At 42.8% G+C, this 22,965-nt stretch overlaps 2 protein-coding genes across 2 annotated transcripts in view; one reads left to right on the forward strand and one right to left on the reverse strand.

The window, feature by feature from the left end:
* The window catches only part of bcas3 (BCAS3 microtubule associated cell migration factor), a 198,451-nt gene extending 194,106 nt beyond the window's left edge, over positions 1 to 4,345 (forward strand). The window contains exons 25-28 of the mRNA XM_083696184.1: positions 689 to 819; positions 1,020 to 1,147; positions 1,332 to 1,449; positions 3,738 to 4,345. Of these exons, the coding sequence (XP_083552310.1) occupies positions 689 to 819; positions 1,020 to 1,147; positions 1,332 to 1,449; positions 3,738 to 3,921 (561 nt within the window). The 3' untranslated portion in view covers positions 3,922 to 4,345. The remainder of the gene's footprint in view (positions 1 to 688; positions 820 to 1,019; positions 1,148 to 1,331; positions 1,450 to 3,737) is intronic.
* A 5,610-nt stretch (positions 4,346 to 9,955) lies between these two features.
* Positions 9,956 to 22,965, reverse strand: part of LOC310822512 (ubiquitin thioesterase Zranb1-like) — a 32,057-nt gene continuing 19,047 nt past the window's right edge. Inside the window, exons 5-10 of the mRNA XM_083694871.1 lie at positions 20,652 to 20,723; positions 17,322 to 17,520; positions 15,435 to 15,555; positions 13,197 to 13,326; positions 11,845 to 12,074; positions 9,956 to 11,604 (exon numbers count right to left, since the gene is read on the reverse strand). Of these exons, the coding sequence (XP_083550997.1) occupies positions 11,386 to 11,604; positions 11,845 to 12,074; positions 13,197 to 13,326; positions 15,435 to 15,555; positions 17,322 to 17,520; positions 20,652 to 20,723 (971 nt within the window). The 3' untranslated portion in view covers positions 9,956 to 11,385. The remainder of the gene's footprint in view (positions 11,605 to 11,844; positions 12,075 to 13,196; positions 13,327 to 15,434; positions 15,556 to 17,321; positions 17,521 to 20,651; positions 20,724 to 22,965) is intronic.

Below are 22,965 nucleotides of genomic sequence, written 5' to 3' on the forward strand. Positions count from 1 at the left end.
TTTAAATTTAATTCTTTTGCCGGATCAGTCCGTCGGAGGACCTCAACATTAAATTAATAATTTACTCTGAATTGACTACGATACAATTACACTCATACATGATTAAATGTTTCCTTCCAACTATTACCATCATTGTTTAATTTTGAAATAATAGCAGTTTTCTCAAGCAACATAAGCAATTAAAGGTCAAATGTAAATGTGTCCAATGTGGAATCACACCCATTTAAAAAATCTAGGATACTATATATTATATTGTATTATTATATTGTATTATATTATATATTACTATATTATATATTGTATTATATTATATAGGATATTAAAACTTCACGACCATTTCAAAGAGTTTTCTCAATATGGTCTTGCGGGCCACATTTGGTCCAGTGACCAAATGATCATCAGTGCCTTAGGGTAATGATCATCAGTGCCTTAGGGTAATGATCATCAGTGCCTTAGGGTAATGATTATCAGTGCCTTAGGGTAATGGAGAGTCCCAAATGATCATCAGTGCCTTAGGGTAATGGAGAGTCCCAAACTCAAAACTTAACCATGTTTTATTTGCCCATCAATCGTCAATCAATCAATCACTCACTGTTTGGAATGTGCCATTTCTGCAAAAGTTCCTAACATGGTTCATAATATGAATTAATAAATAAATATATATTTTTGTGTGTGTGTGTGCGCGCAGATGCGGCAAGGTGCGTTCATGGTGAACTCAGCGAGGGGAGGTCTGGTGGATGAGAAGGCCCTGGCCCAGGCCCTGAAGGAGGGCAGGATACGGGGGGCTGCCCTGGATGTCCATGAGACAGAACCCTTCAGGTGACAGGAGTGTCCTTACTCAACTACACTAGAAGTGTGTGTGTGTGTGTGTGTGTGTGAGTGTGAGTGTGTGAGTCTGTCTGTCTGTATGTCTGTCTGTCTGTCTGCTTGGGGGGGTGGTGGTGTATGACTGATTGAGATTGGATATCCTTTTGACGCCATCATTATCTCCATAATACTTCTCTCTCCCTGGTGTGTAGCTTTACCCAGGGTCCTCTGAAGGATGCCCCTAACCTGATCTGTACGCCCCACACGGCCTGGTACAGTGAACAGGCCTCGCTGGAGATGAGAGAGGCAGCCGCCACGGAGATACGCCGAGCTATCACAGGTACGCCTAAACACACACACACGCACGCACGCACGCACACACACACACACACACACACACACACACACACACTCCTAGTGTAGTTGAACGTTGGACACTCCTGTAGGTGTTGTATGCGACACTCTGGCTTCAACATACATTCAATTTAAATCTTTATGTTGACTGTTGTTGTTCTCCAATGCAGGCCGTATCCCAGACAGTCTACGGAACTGTGTCAACAAGGAGTTCTTTGTTACCACGGCGCCTTGGGGAATGATGGAACAGCAGCAAGTGCACCCCGAAGTCAACGGTGCAGCCTACAGGTAAGGAGCATGCTCACAACCCAACAGGTCCATTCATGTATGCACCTCCTCCTGGATAAGTTGTCCACATTAGTGGGACTTTAACATTTTGACAAACAATTGAGAGATTTTATTTTGGTTCTACAGGAGTCATTTCCATGCTCTTATTCCGTTTTTTTTTTTAAATTATTATTTATTTATTTTATCATCAGTAGATAGAACCGCCTTTTGTCTTTTGTTTTTAAGCTTGGCTAGGGTGGGGCTTAGCATCTCCAAAGGCATATGGTGGAAACTCAGGCCTATAGGGAGATATGGGCCTATCCCCTACTCTTAGTGTTAGGGCTAGGGCTAGGGTTAGGGTTAGGGTTAGGGTTAGGGCAGCTAGCGCATTCATCTCTCAATCGTCTTGCACCCTATATTGTCTCATGTGGACTGAACTGCTTCTCTCTCACAGCCGGGTCAACCAAACCATGGTACAGGCCATAGCAACGGGGGGAATGCCAGACAAATTATATACCTAATTCTGAACCAGGTAAATACTGTACTACAAGACGAATTATATACCTGATTCCTACAGACCCGAGGCTTGACCTGCCCTGGTCAAAGCATAGCTTGCTGTTGCTTTCCATAATGCTGAGGACATACATTAGCGTTCCTGTCTGCCTCTTATCTCACCCACCTACAGTATACCTACATGTGCCCACCCCTATCCCTCCACCCTAAAACAGACAGACAAAGTGGCCGCAAATCAGCACAGACACTTGTGACACAATAAAGACATCAATTCAACAATTGCACATAATGACAACCTTTGTATTGGAAGTCAGCACTGTACTGTAGACTATTATTTGACACGTTTGTTTCAGAGTCAGGCTGTTCCAAACATTTTGGGGAGAAAAAAGGCCACTGTCATATCTTGCCTCAGAGGATGTGACATGTACTCTTTGTGATGTCTGTTTCATCTTCCCTAAAGATATCATCATTCTCAATTCTCATAATCCCTGATTCCAGATCTCAGTTCTCGTAATCCCTGATTCCAGATCTCAGTTCTCGTAATCCCTGATTCCAGATCTCAGTTCTCATAATCCCTGATTCCAGATCTCAGTTCTCGTAATCCCTGATTCCAGATCTCAGTTCTTGTAATCCCTGATTCCAGATCACAGTCCCTGTCTCTTGACATTCATTGTCAGGAATCCTCTGTCATGTTCAGCCCTGCACCATTCCATATGCCTCCATCTTCATTGTGTTGATGATATAATGATGTATTTTATTTTTTTTGGAGTAAATCAAGACAATTATTTTTCTTGATACATTTATCAGTTTCCCAAGAACAACAGATGAGGTCTTGTGGTCGTTTTGAATCCTGAATTGACATGTAAGAGTTGAACCAGTTTTCAGATTTCATGTCTTTTGTCATAAGTTTGTATTCAGATGAGTGACTTGCTTTGAATGCTTTGGTCAGATGGCAAAATCCATTTAAGCCTTTTTAATGGGATGCATGGAAACATAGTTCCTCTATTCTGAGGCAACATACTGACATTAAAGTGATCAATAGTTGCATTCAAAAGTTTTCAGAGTAGTGAGACAACCAGGAAATCAACAGTTCATCACCCCTGTGATAGAAGGTTATCCTACTGATAGAAGAAACCACGTAACCACAATAGGATATTGGAGTCCTAAAACATTGTTAAACATCAGAAATAAAGATTACAGTGCAACTGTAATGTACAATATACACTCGGTTGAATTTCCTGTCTTTTTCAGCTATTACTAAATCTGTATGTCACTTAAAACATTGTTTTTTGCATTTTGCACCAGTGTCCTAGGCAAGTAATGGGACAGTGAAGCATTTCTTCTTCTTTTGGTCTACGCTCCAAAATGGATTTGAAATCAAACTAGTACTATGGAGTTAAAGTAGAGATTCTCAGCTTTTATTTGAGGGTATGTGTGTGCATATTGGTTTCACCATTTAGAAATGACAACACTTTTTATACATAGTCCCCCTATTTCAGGACACCAAAAGTAATGGGACAATTAGCTTGACAGGTGTTTCTGGTATGTCAGGTGTGTTCTATCACATAATTTGTGCTGACATAAGCTGGAAAATCATAAAAAATTTAAAATATATATATGAAAAATAGCCAAAACGTTAGGTTTGCCAAAATCTACAGTTTGGAAAATGCATCACTGTCCCATTAAACACGCAAGGCGCTGTATATGCAACCAGAGTGTGAGGCCTCTCAGGAAGACTTGTAGTATGCAGTGTTTATATCGTGACCTCTGACCTCACCTGTGTATCCCTGGCGCAGGTACCCCCCTGGTGTTGTGGGTATGGCACCAGACGGGTTCCCCGGGCCGATGGAGGGGATGGTGCCCGGGTGGGTACCCATCGCCCACACCCTGCCCGCCTGCACCCATCCCTCACAGGCCCAGTCCCCCAGCCAACCCTCCAAGTACGGTGAGCCTGTGAGAGAGCACATGACCGAACCATAGCCATGGAGCCAGGATGGGCACCAATATCCACCATACCATACCCAGGAGGGCACCTTATACCCACCCACACTGTTCACACTGAACATCCCAACCAAGTGGGGACAATGAAAACAGACGCGGCCACTCCGAATTGGGGTGAAACGGTCAAACCCGTGTTCCTAGGATTTCAGTTGGCTTTTTTTTCTCTCCTCTCTGTTAACGGTTTTTACTCTGTTTAGTTAGCTACTCTTTATTGATTTCGGAGCGTCTGTTGGGAGGCCCCCGTGCGCTGGAACATGTTGCTACTGCGTGCAGAGTGGAAGGCCCGCCCTGTCCTGACCCATCCACCAATGACATTGTGTGTTACTGGCCAGCCTCCCCGTCTCATTCCAACGTGTCTGTTAATGTGTGTCTATGTATTTTTCTTCTGTTTCCTCTGCTCTGAGACCCTCCTACAAATTAATATCTGTCTTCTTCAGTGTGAAAAAATAAATGATGAGGTGACACATATTTGTCAGACAGTAGAATGAGACAGCTGGTATTGTCAACAGCAATGGCAGTCTCTATGGGAACTTCTAAACCCTGTCCTTGGCCATCTCTCTCACCCTTCAGGCTGGTTGCCATTTCTCTGGAGAGCTTACCAGCCAGTTAGAGAGGACGACAAAATTCAATCGCCCTATGAAAATCTGTATTGTATTGAGGTGATTACAGGAAGTGATTAGTTTAAAAGAGAAAATGTCTCTGTTCTGGTGTTTTAGTTGCTTCAAACTCTAGGTTCTAACAGGATTAAATGCCATAATGCAATTTCTCAGACAACACAAACTGCCCTGGTTTCTAGTCAGTTTTCCCGGTCTATTTTAGGCTTTAAATGGTTGATTCTGCTCTGATTAATACAATTTCTGAAATGTAAACTTGATGCTGGTTTACTAATTATCTTTGACTTTTCTAGCCTGAACCTCATTAAATGTTAAAGTAGGAAGTGGGTTATAAACTCAAACAGCACTACAGTTTGAAGTCATTTCAATGCACCCCCACAACTCTGGAAAGATGTAGTCTTTGACACAAGTATTTGTATATAAGAACAATCTTTCAAAATAACATAATTTTCTTCACAAATGACATATATACTGTAGACTGTAGCACCAGCCAGGCAGGGAAGGGTTTGGAAAAGGAGCTGATCTCTTAATGACTCAGGAAGAACACCTTTTGCAGATGTATCCTTTTCCCAAATTATTTCTGAAAAAAAAAGTCTGGATCATTCATTCCTTCATGATTTCACCTTTTCTTCTTTGTGGTATTTTTTTTTAATATATCAAACCTCTGTTTTTTGGTGTTGAAGGTTTTGCAGAGTCCTGTTAGATTTGTATTGCCTAGTTGAATGTTCTTATAATCATAGTTTCTTATGTGAACCTTCCTTTCTTTCTTTTGTTTTGTGTTCTGTTCTAATAAAGATGATTGGAGCTCTGTGGAGCAACAGCAACGCCTCACTAGTGCCCCGATGTTAGCGAGAGAAGGCAGAGCAGATAGCTAGCAGATTGTTTGGTTTTTAGCGTGTTTGTGTTTGTTTCTTGTATAAGGTGAACAGACAGTGCAGTTCGAATAAAAATGCTGTTCTAATAATAACCTCTGTAAAAGGTTTGTGGAGTAACTGAAACTGGGTATTTACTATGGGTTTATTCATAGGTACTGTATGTGCGTGGAGTTGCCTGCACAGATTGAGTGAAATGTTTAGAACATATTTGTGATTTGAAATGACCTTCAGTTGAACTTTCCTGGATTGAAGAATGTAATTGGGTTTACTGTCCACAGGGGGTGCTGTGAACCTAGGTGAATCCATTAATGAAAAACTTCTATGATTGTCTATCTTTAACAGTTCAGGGATCAGTTTCCCAAAAGCTTCTTAGCTAAAGTAGTACTTTATTGTCCCTCATGATGAAATCGTGGAGGGGACTGGGGATCTGTCTCCGTCCATTTGAATGTTTGTATATTTCAGACACCACTGGGACACTTTTGATGAAACTTGGGTAAATGATACATCTTGCCATAGAGATCCGGCATTTAAAAGAGATAAACTGATTGGTTGGTTTGTTGGTTAGTTGGATAGATGAATGGATAGACGTCAGAGAGGATGGATAGATGAGAGAGGAGAGGTATAAATGGACCAATACAATTAAGGTGGATCTTTTTTTTTGATGGATCAACACATTTGAGGTTAATAGTATGAGTTATACTGAGTGAAACAGTAGTGACTGGTGAACAAAAGGCTAGGTAGTTGAAAGGTTAGTTAGATAGACAGACAGACAGACAGACAGACAGCTCTTATCATGGTAGCGGTGTCTCTATTTCAGAGGTGCATCGGGCAGTTCCATCCACGGTGGTGTTATCTTGCTGTGCCATCTGACGGATCATATCAGGACAGCCTCTGTAGCGCGCAGCCCACTGCCGCACGCGACAGTCACCTAGGATGAGGAGTGAAGCAGTAGTGACTGGTGAAAGGAAGAAAGAATGATGCCTAAGTAGTTGGAATTTAGATAGATAACATTGGAAAGATAGAAGATTAGAAGGTTAGATAGATAGTTTGTTGGAAGGTCATAGATAGGAGGTTTCTTTAACAAAGGATTTTCAGTAAGAAAGGAGCTCACAGAATGTTGGCCTAAATCAACATTCCACGATGTTAACCGGAGCTTTTGGGGTTAAAAAAGCTTAATAGTTTAAAAGGTTTTATACATATTTATCAGGTTTGATAAATTAGAGTTTTTGGAACATTTTACAGTTGGATTGGTGTGAATATCTTCAAAGTTGCAGCAGTGAGTCAACAATTGCATATTTTGATTTTTATAGACCTTCTTGTTAAAATGTGCACTTTCAAGTTTAAATAGTTGAATGAGTAATATAATAATAATGTAATGAGTTAAAAAATATAAATGTAAGTTAGAGATCTCTGGACGTTTTAAAGTTGGATCGGTGTGAATCGCTTAAAAGTTGTAGGAGTAGCATGTGGAAGAATTGGAAAGTTCCAGGAGAAACTTAATGGGCTTGCAGTCTTATTTTGGTAATGGGAAAAGTTTAAAGATGGTAAACTGTAGACAATAGATGGGTAGATTAGCTTATTAGTTCAAAGACAGTGAGCTAGTAGGTTGGACAGATGGATAAAAAACTGTTAGAGGGTAGGATAGCTAGATAGGTGAGGTGATGGATGGATGGATGGATGGATGGATAGGTAGATAGATAGATAGATAGATAGATAGATAGATAGATAGATAGGTAGATAGATAGATAGGTAGATAGATAGATAGATAGATAGATAGATAGATAGATAGATAGATAGATAGATAGATAGATAGATAGATAGATAGATAGATAGATAGAATAATGATGTCTGGGTAGTTTAAAGAAAGTGAGAGTAGGATGGTCAGACGGTAGGATAGCCAGAGAGGTGAGAGAAGGTTAGAGGATTGTTAGGGTAAGATAAGACAGGGAGAGAGAGTGTTAGGGTGAGATAAGACAGGGAGAGAGAGTGTTAGGGTGAGATAAGACAGGGAGAGAGAGTGTTAGGTAAGATAAGACAGGGAGAGAGAGTGTTAAGATAAGACAGGGAGAGAGAGTGTTAGGGTGAGATAAGACAGGGAGAGAGAGTGTTAGGGTGAGATAAGACAGGGAGAGAGAGTGTTAGGTAAGATAAGACAGGGAGAGAGAGTGTTAAGATAAGACAGGGAGAGAGAGTGTTAGGGTGAGATAAGACAGGGAGAGAGAGTGTTAGGGTGAGATAAGACAGGGAGAGAGAGTGTTAGGGTAAGGTAAGACAGGGAGAGAGAGTGTTAGGTAAGGTAAGACAGGGAGAGAGAGTGTTAGGTAAGGTAAGACAGGGAGAGAGAGTGTTAAGATAAGACAGGGAGAGAGAGTGTTAGGGTGAGATAAGACAGGGAGAGAGAGTGTTAGGGTGAGATAAGACAGGGAGAGAGAGTGTTAGGGTAAGGTAAGACAGGGAGAGAGAGTGTTAGGTAAGGTAAGACAGGGAGAGAGAGTGTTAGGGTAAGACAGGGAGAGAGAGTGTTAGGGTAAGACAAGGAGAGAGAGTGTTAGGGTAAGACAGGGAGAGAGAGTGTTAGGGTGAGATAAGACAGGGAGAGAGAGTGTTAGGGTGAGATAAGACAGGGAGAGAGAGTGTTAGGGTGAGATAAGACAGGGAGAGAGAGTGTTAAGATAAGACAGGGAGAGAGAGTGTTAGGGTGAGACAGGGAGAGAGAGTGTTAAGATAAGACAGGGAGAGAGAGTGTTAAGATAAGACAGGGAGAGAGAGTGTTAGGGTGAGACAGGGAGAGAGAGTGTTAAGATAAGACAGGGAGAGAGAGTGTTAAGATAAGACAGGGAGAGAGAGTGTTAGGGTGAGATAAGACAGGGAGAGAGAGTGTTAGGTAAGATAAGACAGGGAGAGAGAGTGTTAGGTAAGATAAGACAGGGAGAGAGAGTGTTAAGATAAGACAGGGAGAGAGAGTGTTAAGATAAGACAGGGAGAGAGAGTGTTAGGTAAGATAAGACAAGGAGAGAGAGTGTTAAGATAAGACAGGGAGAGAGAGTGTTAGGTAAGATAAGACAAGGAGAGAGAGTGTTAAGATAAGACAGGGAGAGAGAGTGTTAAGATAAGACAGGGAGAGAGAGTGTTAGGGTGAGATAAGACAGGGAGAGAGAGTGTTAGGTGGTTTTATTGGGGTAGAACTGATTGCTAAGTGTGTATTGTTATGTTATCGTTCTTAGAGTTCTGCAGGTATCAGAGAGCTTTTCTCAGGGTTGATCATTTAGAGTTTTCTGCACATTTTACAGCTGGATTGGTGTGTATACCTTGAAAGGTTGGAGCAGTGGTGTTTCAAAAATGTAATCTTGGTTTCCATTGACCTCCAAGTTTAAATAGTTTAAAAAATATCATGAGTGCTCTGTTTAAAATGTCTAGATGCTGAAGCAAGCCCACTAATGATATTCACCACAACATTTGACATTTCAGTCTAACTATTAGAAGACTACAATTATGAATTATCATAACACGCAATACAGGTTTGTGACACAATCCAAAACAAGTCCGATCGCTCAAACGCCACAGCTCACGTTAGACCTAGCTACTTTCAATTCATTGAGTAGCTTATTACTGTCTTACATTCAGTTGATGCATGCGCACCAATACTACTCCAGGTAGCCATCATATTACCACTGACTGAGTAACCATGGGACAAAATGGACACAGGTAATCTAGAATTTCCCAGCTCTGATACCATCTTATTTCATAGTAACTGCCTTCTCTGTTCAAGCATCTTTCATGCAAAATAATTACATGGAAACTACTTTCCAATTTACCTTGCAATAACAAGATAATTGTCTTTCTTATTACTGGTTACTACTAGTAATTACCATGGTTATTACCATGCTATTACCAACTTCCGAACTGTAATGTAAAGTGCTACCAATGTTTGTGTTCTCTCTCATTAATCCACGAGACATGTCTTAATAATTGTACCATGTCATTCGTGGGGGACATGTTTACTGTTGTCCTGTCTCTTTTGAAATTCCCAGCTCAGTCCTCTGAATGTTCTCCTTTCAGGCACAGAAGATTGGCCTGCAAACATTCAAGGCCTACTGGAAATGTTGAGGCCTCATAAACACATTCAAATATGGTTACTGGGATCTCTTAAAGTAGGTGCCTCTCGTATTGCCGTCAATCCACATTAAAACATGAACTGACACCACATACTTAATTGAAATCTGAGGTGAGGTTTTATATAGACTTCATAATAAAACATTTAAAAAAAGGCTTTCCTTATTTGGCTTTTGCTTGCCATATCTCTCTGATGTTAGATGCCTGCAAGGTCAGGCTTCTACCGAAATCCTCAACCCATCATAATCAGACCTGTCACTATTGCATCTATACAAAGCAACATACAAGTGATGCTCAAACGTGCGTGTATGACTACAATAAAATACCCCAGAGAAGAGCTTACAGTAGTCGACTCAACGGCAAGAAAAAGCAACGACCAATGTTTTTTTGTTTTTTTTCCAACTTTGGTTTTATGTGTAGTCTCACAAAGACCTTAATCAAACTCAATTCAAGATGGGTTCACATATTAACAAGAAAGATTATAGAGGAAAATAACAGACACACATGTACCATGGGTGAAACCTGACAACACATAGGAATAAGAGGAAAGAGGAAATATGAGACAAGTGTGATTCTGGTTTAATGTCGACATGAGTCTTAATCTCACACCCTTCTCCAAAAAAAATATTTTAACATCCAAATGAAAGGAACTAAATCACACAAGAACTGAAGTGAACTTGTACAGACGGTTGTCAGGGATGTTTTCCTCACAGCAAGAATGTTTCTGTGCAACATAAACATTTTTCAACATTGAAATCATAAATGACAAAACCATTAAAAAAAAAAAAAAAAAAAAGTTAACAAACAAACAAACAAAAAAACTGAATTCAAAGCATCACCTCCAAAGCTCCCAAACAAATAAATATGCAGAATTAAGTTTGCAGAAGAAGAAAACAACACTTTTTTTTATTTCAGCCAGTCTGGAAGAAGAGTAAACTAAGGAACAAAACATGTATGATCTCTGTATCCCAAACCTTAGTGCCTTTAGCTTTGAACTGTAAAGGTAAAACTCCTTCTCAAAGCTTCATGAATGACCTTTAATCAAGCAGTTATATTCAAATATATATATATTTTTCAATAAATGTGCAGTGCTTAGTATTATGAATGAAGTTCATATTATAACACAATATCTCTGTTTTTCTGTTGAGTCTCCTGACCCAAAGACATGATATTGTCTTCGTCCCTGCCCATGAAAAAACAAGCCAACTCTTGTTTCAACTAGAAAAACAACTAAAAAGACAGAATTTTTTAAGTGTGCTTTTGTCAGTGCCCATAATAAACCAATATAAAGATGTTGATTTCAACTGATGCTGGTATATTTCCTTATACTTATTTTTTTTAACAACCACATGCATTTACATTTCTGCATAAAGATTTACATTTTTCAGAAACAAAGAACAAATAAAGATCATTAGCATCCGTAAACTACAATCCTTTATTTCCCATCATCACCAGGTGTCTTTTTGCTGCAGTGGAGTTGATCTTTTCAGTGTCTGTTTTGTCCAGGAGTGTGTGTGTGTGTGTATCTGTGCGCGTGTGTATCTGTGCGCATGTATCTGTGCGCGTGTGTAGCTGTGCGCGCATGTGTAGCTGTGTGCGTGTGTGTATCTGTGCACGTGTGTGTTGAGCGGGTGTGTATCTGAGCGTGTCTGTATATGTGTACGGTTGGGGCGTGTACCAGTATCCTGGTGCGGAGAGGGTTTCCTCCCCTCTCCTGAGGGTGTTCATAGTGTCAGGAAAGAGAAAAACAAAAACAGAAAACAATAGCAGAGGCGGGGGGGGGGGGGGGGAGTCAGAGGGGGGGGAGAGTCCTGCCCCCAGCCTCCCCCGCTCTGGTTGTGTCACTCGTCTTCATCCTCCTCCTCTTCCTCGCCGTCGGAGAGCGAGGCGCAGGGGTGGATCTGCCGGTAGCCATCCAGCCACTTCTCCACCATCTGCGTGACCAAGGGGTGGCTCCTGCGGCGGGAGCTCTTCTGCATGGCCACCAGGACCCCGCCCTCCGTAACGCAGCAGTCCAGCCACTCTCTCAGCAGCTTCTCCTGCTGCTCCTCGTTGCCCATCTGACACACGCACACACACACGCGTGCGCACACACGCACGCACACAGACACACACACAGAGACATACCAGACATACCAGACAGACAGACAGACACAGACAAAGTTCATTCAATCATCACATAATCCAGTCACTTAGTAGATAGTGTAGTGGAGATCATAAACACCACAATCAGAGGCAAAGTGCTTCAAACAGTCGATAGAATAACACAGTCAGGAGGACTCAGCAGGAGGAGCACGTACCTCCTGTGCCGTCAGGAAGTGGACGTGGAGCAGTTTCCTCTCACTGTCCACCAGCGGCAGGAAGGTGACGGTGACGTCGTCGTCAGTGTTGAGGTTGGCGCCCGCGCCGCGATTGTCGAAGCCATCGTTCTCCATGGCGACCAGTGCAGAGAAATGGCCCCGCGTGTAACCCAGAGCAATGGGGCTCTTCCAGCAAAAACTCTGCTCCCACAACAGGGGCAGGTACACACCTGGAGACAGAGGGACGTGGGCGGGGGGGCAGGGGGAGGACACCAGACACAAGAAAGAAAGACAAAAACAAAAAAATAAAACGTTGATGAGGCTGATGACCATGGTCTGTACATTGCAACCACAGGAATTGAACTGAGCATACTATGTTCCCAAACACAACAGAGACCTTGCCTTCATCCGCTTAATCGACAAAGGGGAACTCAGCAAGACATGCAGACATCATGCTTCACCTCGTCACCATGCCGACTGAAACCACAGCGGGTGTCTCTACGACAGCTATGGTCCTCTCTAACAGTTTTACTCGGTTCGCCTGGCTAACCCATTCCAACTGAGCTTTCCCCCTGTAGAGGCCTACTTGGGTGCCCCCTAACCCCCCCCCCCCTTGGCACCGCAAACACTAAATCTCGCCTCCATTAGCCTAACATTACCACAGTGGAGGCTGGTGGAGGTAGACATTGGAGGATGGGCTCATTGTAATACATGGAATGGAAGGAGGAATGGTATCAAACACATGACGTTTACTTTGGGCAGAATTGCTCACTGACTGCTTTTAGAAAGTCACATGCATGCTCGGGAAGAAGAAAAAAAAACTCCTTCTAGCATTGTGACTGCCTATGGCCCCTGGTCTGAGCATTGATTACTTCATCTCATGACGACTGATGGATAGATGATTCACTTACTTAAACAAATGTATTTGTTGTAAGTTGCTTTGGATAAAGGCGTCCGCTAAATGCAATACATTTAAATGTAAAAGTAAATGTAAGCATGTGGGGGAACCTTAATAAAAACCGACTGTAGTCGACTTCTAGAATGACCACATCAGATCATGATGTGTCTAAGTGTCTGCTCAGTAAAGGAGAAAAACAACAATGTGAGCAATACAACGCATGCAGAGACAAATACACACGCTTGCACCATTTCACACAGTACTGCTGCACGGGGTCTCACTCTTTCAGCTGAGGCCTGATGCAAATCTTTTCTTTTTTTCTCTTTTTTTGTTTTTCCCAAAGCTCTTCTTTACTGACATACAGATACAAGACACAGACAGACACAAAGCAAGGTCCATGGTATAAAATAAAAATATGATTTAAAAAAACAACCCTCAGTGCAAAGACACTCACCTTGAAAACGGGTGTACCCGAGAGTTTCTCCACGGAAACTTTTGTAATACTTCACTCCATAGACGATGATTGGTCTACGGAGTATGTGTGCAAGAACAAAGACATGGGTCTGCTCCAAGCTGGCTCCAGGCTGTAGGGAGAAACACCACAAAGAGGCATGGAACACACTGTAAAACTACAAAGGACAAAATAAGCCAAAAACGTTGTTCAACACAATGCATTCTTTCTGGAAGTAAATTTCCCCGTGTTCTGCCCAGAAGAGACAGAGTCTGCTGATGTGGCTAGTTTGTTAGTGCTCAAACTGAATCTAAATAGTTAAATTATGGGGAGGATAACCATTCATGTTCGATATGTGACATAAATCCAATGAGCATGGAACAGAAAATACTTTGATGAAGGCTGTGGTGTGATGCTACATTCAAGAAATGTTGCACAACTGTCAAATGAGAATGATAAACTGCAGTGGAAGCTCTTTTGCACATTAGGGGTTTAACTCTGTGCCAAAGAATTCTGGAACGCTCACCACCTAGAGTGCCAAGTGTTTTATGTGGTGTTTACCTAGCAACAATACTTTGGCTACAAAACGAGGCCTCATAATTTATGCATTCTTGGTGAATAAAGTCGCACTTGGCACTCTAGAACGTTCACAATTTGGGGCAACTTTATTCACCCTCAGCACTGAATGAGTTAATGCTTTCTATATGGAAGCTAGAACTAGTGTTGCAATGCATAGTTCATGTGCCACTATTGCGTGTTATTCTTAGCATGTTACTTTGCTGATCTAAGGCATGGTCCTTCCTGCTAGAAGGGCTTGTGTCTTTGTGGTGTGTGTGTGTGTGTGTGTGATATACGGGTTGTGTGTGATATATATAAGTAATGGGACAGTGAAGCATCTTTTCTTCGTGCAATCAATATATTACTATGAGGTTAAAGTATTGATAATTTTTTTTTGTACATGTTGGTTTCACCATTCAGAAATTACAACACTTTATACATAGTCCCTCTATTTCAGGGCACCAAAAGTAATGGGAAAAGATTAATATAATGTCCAAATTAAGCACTGATGTTTAGTATTTGGTCGACAACCCCTTGCATGCAATAACTGGCTGACGTCTGTGATCCATTGACACCACCAGACGCCGGGTATCTTCTCTGGTGACGCCCTGCCAGGCCTGTACTGCAGCCATCTTCAGTTGTTGTTTGTTTTGAGTGAAGCCGTCAATGTGGAGAGTTAAGTCTTTGATAGAGTGGGAGAGGGACTTTGGGCCAACAAGTACGATGCCTGCTCTGTTGCAGTTCAGTTTGAGGAAGTTGCATCGTATCCAGTTAGCAAGGGTGGAGTGAGTGGCTGGGGTGATAGTTTTGGTGCTGAGGTACAGCTGAGTGTCCTCATAGCAATGGAACTGGCAATGGATAATCTGGAGGCTCTTCTCCATTAGCCTAACATTACCACAGTGGAGGCTGGTGGAGGTAGACATTGGAGGATGGGCTCATTGTAATACATGGAATGGAAGGAGGAATGGTATCAAACACATGACGTTTACTTGGGCAGAATTGCTCACTGACTGATTTTAGAAAGTCACATGCATGCTTGGGAAGAGGCATGCGAACCTTGAGGCACTCCTTGGGTGACAGTGGCTGTGTTGGACTTGCAGTTGTTAATGAAGATATAGTGACTTCTGTCAGAGGGGTAGGAGGTGAACCAGCTCAGAGCAGTACCGGTAATGCCGAGGCAGGACTCAAGGCCAGCGGTGCGGATGGAGTGGTCGATGGTGTCAAAAGTGGCACTGAGGTCAAGGAGGATGAGGATCCTGAGGGGTCCGGCATTGTTGGTACTTTTTAGGGACATTTTAGCAAACTGTAACCTGAACATCTAAACTAAAAGTAGTGGTTTGCACCTTGCAGCACTAGAATCAATGCTAGACGTTGATAGCGCTCTTATGCCTGCACAAATGGTATGACGAAACACACTTGACTTACCAGAAACGCCTGTGCAGTCAATTGTTGCATTACTTTTGGTCCCGTGAAATAGCGAGAGTATGTATAAAAAGTGTTGGCATTTCTAAATGGTGAAATCAATATGTACACACATACCCTCAAATAAAATCTGTACTTTAACCTCATAGTAATGGTTTGATTTGAAATCCAAACTTTTAGAACCAAAAGAAGAAACACTGTCCCATTACTTACGCAGGTGTGGTAGTGTGTGTGTGTGTGTGTGTGTCTGTGTGTGTGTACCTGGCTGGCCAGTGAGAGGATGAAAGCCCAGTCTTCCTGCCACTGTTCCTCTCTTAATGAGAAGTGTAGGCCGAAGCTCTGTGAATACCAAGACTCCCACTCCTTCCAACGTGTGTAGAACCTGGAGAGAACACAACACAACACAACACAACACAACACCATGCACGCACGCACACACACACACACACACACACACACACGTTAGATCAACTCCCGGTGGAGAGAGTTGAGTGAGTGAAACTACAGCCAAGTTTTCAAACGCATTGGTAAGCGACTAAGTCACATGACGACTGCTTAGAGAATCAAATCTGCTTGATAAAAAATACCAACGTGACCTGATGATGAATAAGACTCTCTCCCTCTCTCCTTTTTACCTGCAGTGTTCACCCATGTTTTCCTTGTCAGTCACTGGTGAAGCCAATAAAGGCTCGAGGCATAACTTAAATATAAAGGAGCCGGGTAGCAGTTTGTTGACAATCTGCCACCTCTGGCCATCACGGCAAAATTCAGTTAGAAGTTCGAAAAAACGACATCCTCCCTAATAATAATAATAATAATAATAATAATAACTATAGCCCCCCCGAAATGGACTTGCAGTGTCGAACATTTGCTGTTGTTTTTCTGCATGTGTTCACAATTCAGAGTCAGCCACCAGAGACAGAAAGGCCCTAGAACACCCCTCACAGCAACAACATGTTTATATGCAAACAGTGAATGGAGTGTTGACTCCATTTTAGAAAGCGCTTTGTCCAGACCAAACAGCGTTGATGAAATATTTATTTCAAGGGATCTCATTCTCTGATCGCTACCTGTTAATTCATTCCAACCATTAAGTCATTCCAACCATTAAGTCATTACAACCATTAGGAAGCTTTCAGAAACCTTGGAGCTATAAACACTAGGCTGGCATTTACAGTACAACTCCACACGTATTGGAAAGAGGAAGCATTTTGTCTTCTTTTAGCTCTATACTGGATTTTGAAATCAACACACTATGGGGTCAAAGTAGAGATTCTCAGCTTTAATTCAATGTTTTTTTATTTTTCACCATTTAGAAAGTACAATAATATTTTAAACATACTCCCCCCTATTTCAGGGCTCCAAAAGCATACTAGACATTGACAGCTCTCTTATGCCTGCACAAATGATGTGATGGAACACATCTGACTAACCAGAAACACCCGTCAAGCCAAGTGTCCCATCACTTTTGGTGCCCTGAAACGGGGACTATGTACAGTATAAAACGGGTTGTAATTCTAAATGGTGAAACCAATCTGAAAAAACAAAACATTGAATTAAAGCTGAGCATCTCTACTTTGACCGCATAGTAATTGTTTGATTTCAAATCTAAACCATTGGAGTACAGAGCTAAAAGAAGACAAAATGCTTCCTCTTCCCAATACTTATGGAGGGCACCGTATGTGGTGCATTATCTGTGGAACTCCCATTTTCTCCCTTGAAGTTATGCTGCCAATTTCACATTTCTCATAGTAATTCTTAAAAGTAATCTCCAAACTATTGGGAGTACAGAGCTAAAACAAGATACAATGCTTCCTCTTTCCAATACTTATGGAGGGCACTGTATGTCACCCATCATGGCGAGCACATCACGTTGTTTGAGTGCCTCTCCAAACCTCAGGAACGAGAATGAGAGCAGCACAAGGGGACTCTCCTTCAACAACATCAGTTCAAACATGTAGCTCACAGAACATTTGCATAAATCCACCACTAAGCTCCTCCCTTCCCAGTGCCCAGTCCCAGTCCCAGGCATCGAGTAACAAACCCCAGTACCCAGCCCCAGTCCCAGGCATCGAGCTCCAAACCCCAGTACCCAGCCCCAGTCCCAGGCCCAGGCATCGAGTAACAATCCCCAGTTTCAGTCCTCACCAGTGGGAGCAGTCGTGCAGGCTGTCGTGGAGCGTCTTGCGTAGGACCGAGTCCTTGTCGTAGATGCCCCAGGTGGCCTGCAGCACCGAGTCCAGCAGGCAGTCGCCCGCCGTACGGTTCCACAGAGCATACAGCCGGCTGTCCAATCGCGTGCCCAGCTCCAGAGACCAGTTGATGATGGGAGACTCCTCCTCCAGCTCTGAGGTATAGAGTAGAGGAGAGGGGCCGACAGAGAGAGAGAGAGAGAGAGAGAGAGAGAGAGAGAGAGAGAGGTGAGGACGGAGCACTGCTTTTATTAACGCTATGAAGTACATCGTAAAACGAAGCACTGCGGGAACGCTTGAAGATTGCAGGGCGAGGTGCGCTCGGATAAAGGAGCCACCCACGTTTAATTTGATTACATGACAGGTGGTGGCATGGGGAGACGGAACACATTACAGAGTGATGAGTAACACATTGTGACCTGCCTGAAAAAGGGAGAGGAGGAGAGGAGAAAGCCAGAGAAAGAGAACGAGAATAGAAAGAGAAGGGAGGTGGGGTTGACTGAGTGACTTTGATCGCCCACCCCTCGGCACACTGGCTCGTTAATATAACAATAATAATATGCCATTTAGCTGACGCTTTTATCCAAAGCGACTTTTCAGATTATATGGCCCAAACCCACAACCTAAGCGTTCTTAGCGCCATGGTCTACCAACTGAGCCACATGGTCTACCTACTGAGCCACATGGTCTACCAACTGAGCCACATGGTCTACCTACTGAGCCACATGGTCTACCAACTGAGCCACATGGTCTACCTACTGAGCCACATGGTCTACCTACTGAGCCACATGGTCTACCTACTGAGCCACATGGTCTACCAACTGAGCCACATGGTCTACCTACTGAGCCACATGGTCTACCTACTGAGCCACATGGTCTACCAACTGAGCCACATGGTCTACCAACTGAGCCACATGGTCTACCTACTGAGCCACGTGGTCTACCTACTGAGCCACGTGGTCTACCTACTGAGCCACGTGGTCTACCTACTGAGCCACGTGGTCTACCTACTGAGCCACGTGGTCTACCTACTGAGTCACATGGTCTACCAACTGAGTCACATGGTCTACCAACTGAGCCACATGGTCTACCTACTGAGCCACCGAGGACCAGGCTTGTTGTTAACTTTGCTACAAACTTTGGAACTAAGCAGGTCACAAGACACTCTATTAAGTGAGAGCAGTGTGGAAAAATACCATCACTATTGGTGGGTGTGTGAGTAGGTGCGCGTGTGTGTGTGTGTGTGTGTGTGTGTGTGTGTGTGTGTGTGTGTGTGTGTGTGTGTGTGCGTGTGTGCGTGCGTGCGACGGATGTCACAGTGTACCGGTTCTATGGTAAGCCAGTGTCAAACTCAAAGTTTATCATTCCAAAATAATTAACGTGTGAACTTCTGTGCGCAGTAAATAATGTCTCTACATAATGTTCGCACTAAAGCAAACTGCAGCTTATGGAACACACAGGATTTGTGGTAGAGTGGAAAGAGGGAGAGAAGCAGACAAGCTCATGATTGTGGTCCTCTGTGGCTCTGTTGGTAGAGCATGGCACTAACAACACTTAGGTTGGGGGTTTGATTCCCGCTGGGACCATATATAAAAATGTATGCACTCACTGGAATTCGCTTTGGTTAAAAGCGTCAGCTAAAAGTCATTTATATCATGAAGAACGGTGAGGTGAGAGGAGGGAATTGTTTAAATATTAAGAAATAACACGGATCAAGTTGTGTTTTAAAAATATCTGTATCTACTCTCACACCGTTTGGTGTAGTCATCACCATTTTCTCTCCAGTCTAAATTAAGCTCTTATCTGTGAAATGGGTTTTACACAAACGACAGCACAGGGAAGCGGGGGAACTGTATTTTTATAATAGGCTCGCAACACATAATGCAATAAATACACTTTATTATAACAGAATTAAGTGAGGCATTTTCATCGAGACGGGAGTCAGGGTTCCAGGTTTCAGGAGGATTGATAAAGGTAGAAGATAGGAAAAGAAAAAAGAAAGAAAAAAAAAATAATAATAATTTAAAAAAGTATTTTTTTCTTCTTCTAGCATTGTGACTGCCAATGGCCCCTGGTGTGAGCATTGATTACTTTATCTTATGATGACTGATGGATAGATGATTCACTTCCTTAAACAAATGTATTTGTTGTAAGTCACCTTGGATAAAGGTGTCTGCTGAATGCCATAAATGTAAATGATAGGAAAATAGGCTGCTGAGCAGGCTCTAGGACAGAAGATAGATTTTCTCTCCTATGCCATTCTCTACTCTGAATAGTTAACAGACTTCATGGCTATGGTTGTGGGTTCGATTCCCGCTGGGATCACATATACTGAAAAATGTATGCATTAGCAATGTAAGTCGCTTTGGATAAAAGCATCAGTTAAATGGCTTATATTATTATATAAATGGCATATATAGGTAGGCCTATTTGTGACTGTCTGAAGATTCGGAACAGCTCAAAGAGGCACATTTATTTTACAGGCTATACTGTAGGCACAGGGGATGAACACTGTTCATGAATGCACTTATGCAAATAAAATAATGTTCCCATGGTCCAAACTTGTATTATTTTATTTGTGAAATTATTTTAGATGTTACAGTAGGCTTTTTTAAATCTAATGTAAAACCATTATAAAAGAATTAAATAAAATCATGGTTGTCGGGGTTACCAAGCATGGAGGTTATCATGCCTTCAAAATCTCATACACTCACACTAGGGGTGTCACGGTACGAGTGAGTGAGTGAGTGAGAGAGTGAGAGAGTGAGAGAGTGAGTGAGAGAGAGTGAGAGAGTGAGTGAGAGAGTGAGAGAGTGAGAGAGTGAGAGAGTGAGAGAGTGAGTGAGAGAGTGAGAGAGTGAGTGAGTGAGAGTGAGAGAGAGAGAGAGAGAGAGTGAGAGTGTGAGTGAGTGAGTGAGAGAGAGAGTGAGAGAGTGAGAGAGTGAGAGAGTGAGAGAGTGAGTGAGCATGCATGGGCTGGGAGGATGTACAGTCATTCAGTAGGAGATCAGGGAAATCCTAAAACTCAATTAGCCTGATTAGCACAGACACAAGAACACACACTAAGGACAGCAAGCTGTCCACTAGCCTAGCCTAGCCTAGCCTAGCCTACAAACCTGTAACACAACACTGCTGTGTCTGGCAGCCTTCCCATTATAGTAGAACAAGAGAAAAAGACACCATCCCCATGACTCCCCTCCCCCTCCCATGGCTTTCATAAGGACCGCTCTCTCACACAATACTGAAATATAAAGTAAGATGAAGCATAAATTAAATAATATTTTACCTTTCTGTACATCTCGGTCTAGCACTTCGTCAAACAGTTTTTCCTGAACTGCTGGGGGCAGGTCCTCGATGTCTGCAAACAAAAGAGCGGACAGACTTTTACACTGATTTGAGAGATAACGTACACACGCACGCACGCACGCGCACGCACACACGCGCGCGCACACACACACACACGCACACAGGTGAACGCTACAGTACAGTTGTTTCTATATTGTACATTCATAAAATATTTGTATGAAAAGGGCAAGCCTTTATTTTATGATACTGAAATAAAGTTCATGACTTATATTCAAAAAGAGAATCAGTCTGGTAACCTCTTAATCAGGCCAGGCCGTGGCTCAGTTGGTAGAGCATGGCGCTAACCACGCTTAGGTTGTGGGTTGGTTTCCCGCTGAGACCATATATACTGAAAAATGTATGCACTCACTGTAATGTAAGCCACTTTAGATAAAAGCATCAGCTAAATAGTATATGCATGTGTGTGTGTGTGTGTGTGTGTATATATATATATATATATATATATATATATATATATATATATATGAGAATAGGTTTAAGGGGGAAACACAGCGAAATACGGGAATTTGATATTGTTGTTGAATGAATGTTGTTCCGAGACGCTCGAAGGGAAGAGGTGCCATCAATCCTGGATAGACGGTCTCCTGCCGAGCCATAAGAAGAGCAACACACCTCCGTATTTCACTGTTGTTCCCTTTTAAAGGCACCAAGGCTGCAGAAGGCTTTCAACTGCACCTGCAACCATTTACCCTGTTCTTCACCCATCGACAAGCCGTGATGTTTTACTTTTTCACTTTGTTTTCACAATAGCTACAGGCCTACTTTTGGGTTCCTGGAGCCCTTGACAACACCAGTGCCTATTCTTCAGTTAAATAAATGAATGCATTGACTTTGTGGAACAGAACAGATAGCCTTCTATGGTGGCCTGAAACCAAGGTCTGCCGGCTCCCAATGCATGACAGAAACACTGCTTACCAAGCACAAGCCCTTGCACTGAAGCACAATATAACTCATGGTGGAATTGAACTAAAATGGCTACACATGGTATGTAACCAAAACCTTGGCATATATGAACACATATGGTGGAGCAAGAAACACAATTGGCCAGTGTAATCAATAGGCAACAATAATGAATGAAATAACTCAGGTTAAAATAAACATGAAGGTCGACACTAAAGTTAAAGTTTCAAAGTCATGATTTAACTACTCATCAGTCAGCCTGAGGATCAAATTGGTTTCTACTGAAAATGACCAGAAAGTGCCGGAATGAAGCAAGTACAGTGGGGTTAAAGGAGCAATGTGGGATTGGTACATCAATTTTTGGACTTTTAAATTAATGATAGTCTGATTAATGCCATTGATTCATGAAGAATATACCTTAGAAGTGCCTCATGAGCTTAGTTCAACTGTTCAGTCACGGCTTTTCACTGCCCTGGTGCCCCAGTTGAACGAGCTTCCCACTGCTGTCAAGACTGCAGTCAACTACCAATCTTCAAAGTCAAAGTGGCTTTATTGTCAATTCTTCACATGTCAAGACATACAAAGGAATCGAGAGGACGTTTCTCACTCTCCCACGGTGAGACAGATAAAGTGCCCAGGCACAACAGATAACACATACTAAAAGTAAAACATTCAATAAAAATAATTTAAACAGTGCAAAAAGAGCAGTCAGTAAAGACAGTAAATAGCAGCCAAATACTGTGTATTCTGTATAAAAAAATTAAAAAATAATAGTGCATTGTAGCAATAGAATAGTGGATTGTCCAGAGTCCGTAGTGTTTTGGGGGGGGGGGGGGGGGCTGAAGGGTTGGGAGGGGGGTGGTTGGGAGGGGGGGTGGTGGTTTCAGCTTCTTGACAGCTTGGAGGATGTGGCTGGGGGAAGTGAGGGGAGAGAATTTAGCTTGACAGCTTGGGGTATGAAGCTTTTCGTGAGTCTGGTGGTGTGGGCACGGAGGCTCCTATACCTTCTTCCAGAAGGCAGGAGGCTGAACAGACTGTGTGCGGGGTGGCTTGCGTCGCTCACAATCGAGGTAGCTTTGCGGGTGAGGCGGGTGGAGTAAGTCTCTTGCAGGGAAGGGAGTGGGGCACCAATGATCTTAGCAGCTGTGTTCACAATGCGTTGCAGTGCTTTCCTACTGTGTTCGGTGCAGCTACCGCCCCACACAGTGATGCAGCTGGACAGGATGCTTTCAATGGTGCCTCGGTAGAATGTTGTCAGGATCGGTGTGGGAGCTTTCGCTCGCTTCAGCTTGCGGAGGAAGTAGAGGCGCCGCTGGGCTGTCTTCACCAGTGAT

The sequence above is a fragment of the Argentina silus genome (assembly GCF_951799395.1).
Source record: "Argentina silus genome assembly, chromosome: X".
NCBI lineage: Eukaryota > Metazoa > Chordata > Actinopteri > Argentiniformes > Argentinidae > Argentina > Argentina silus.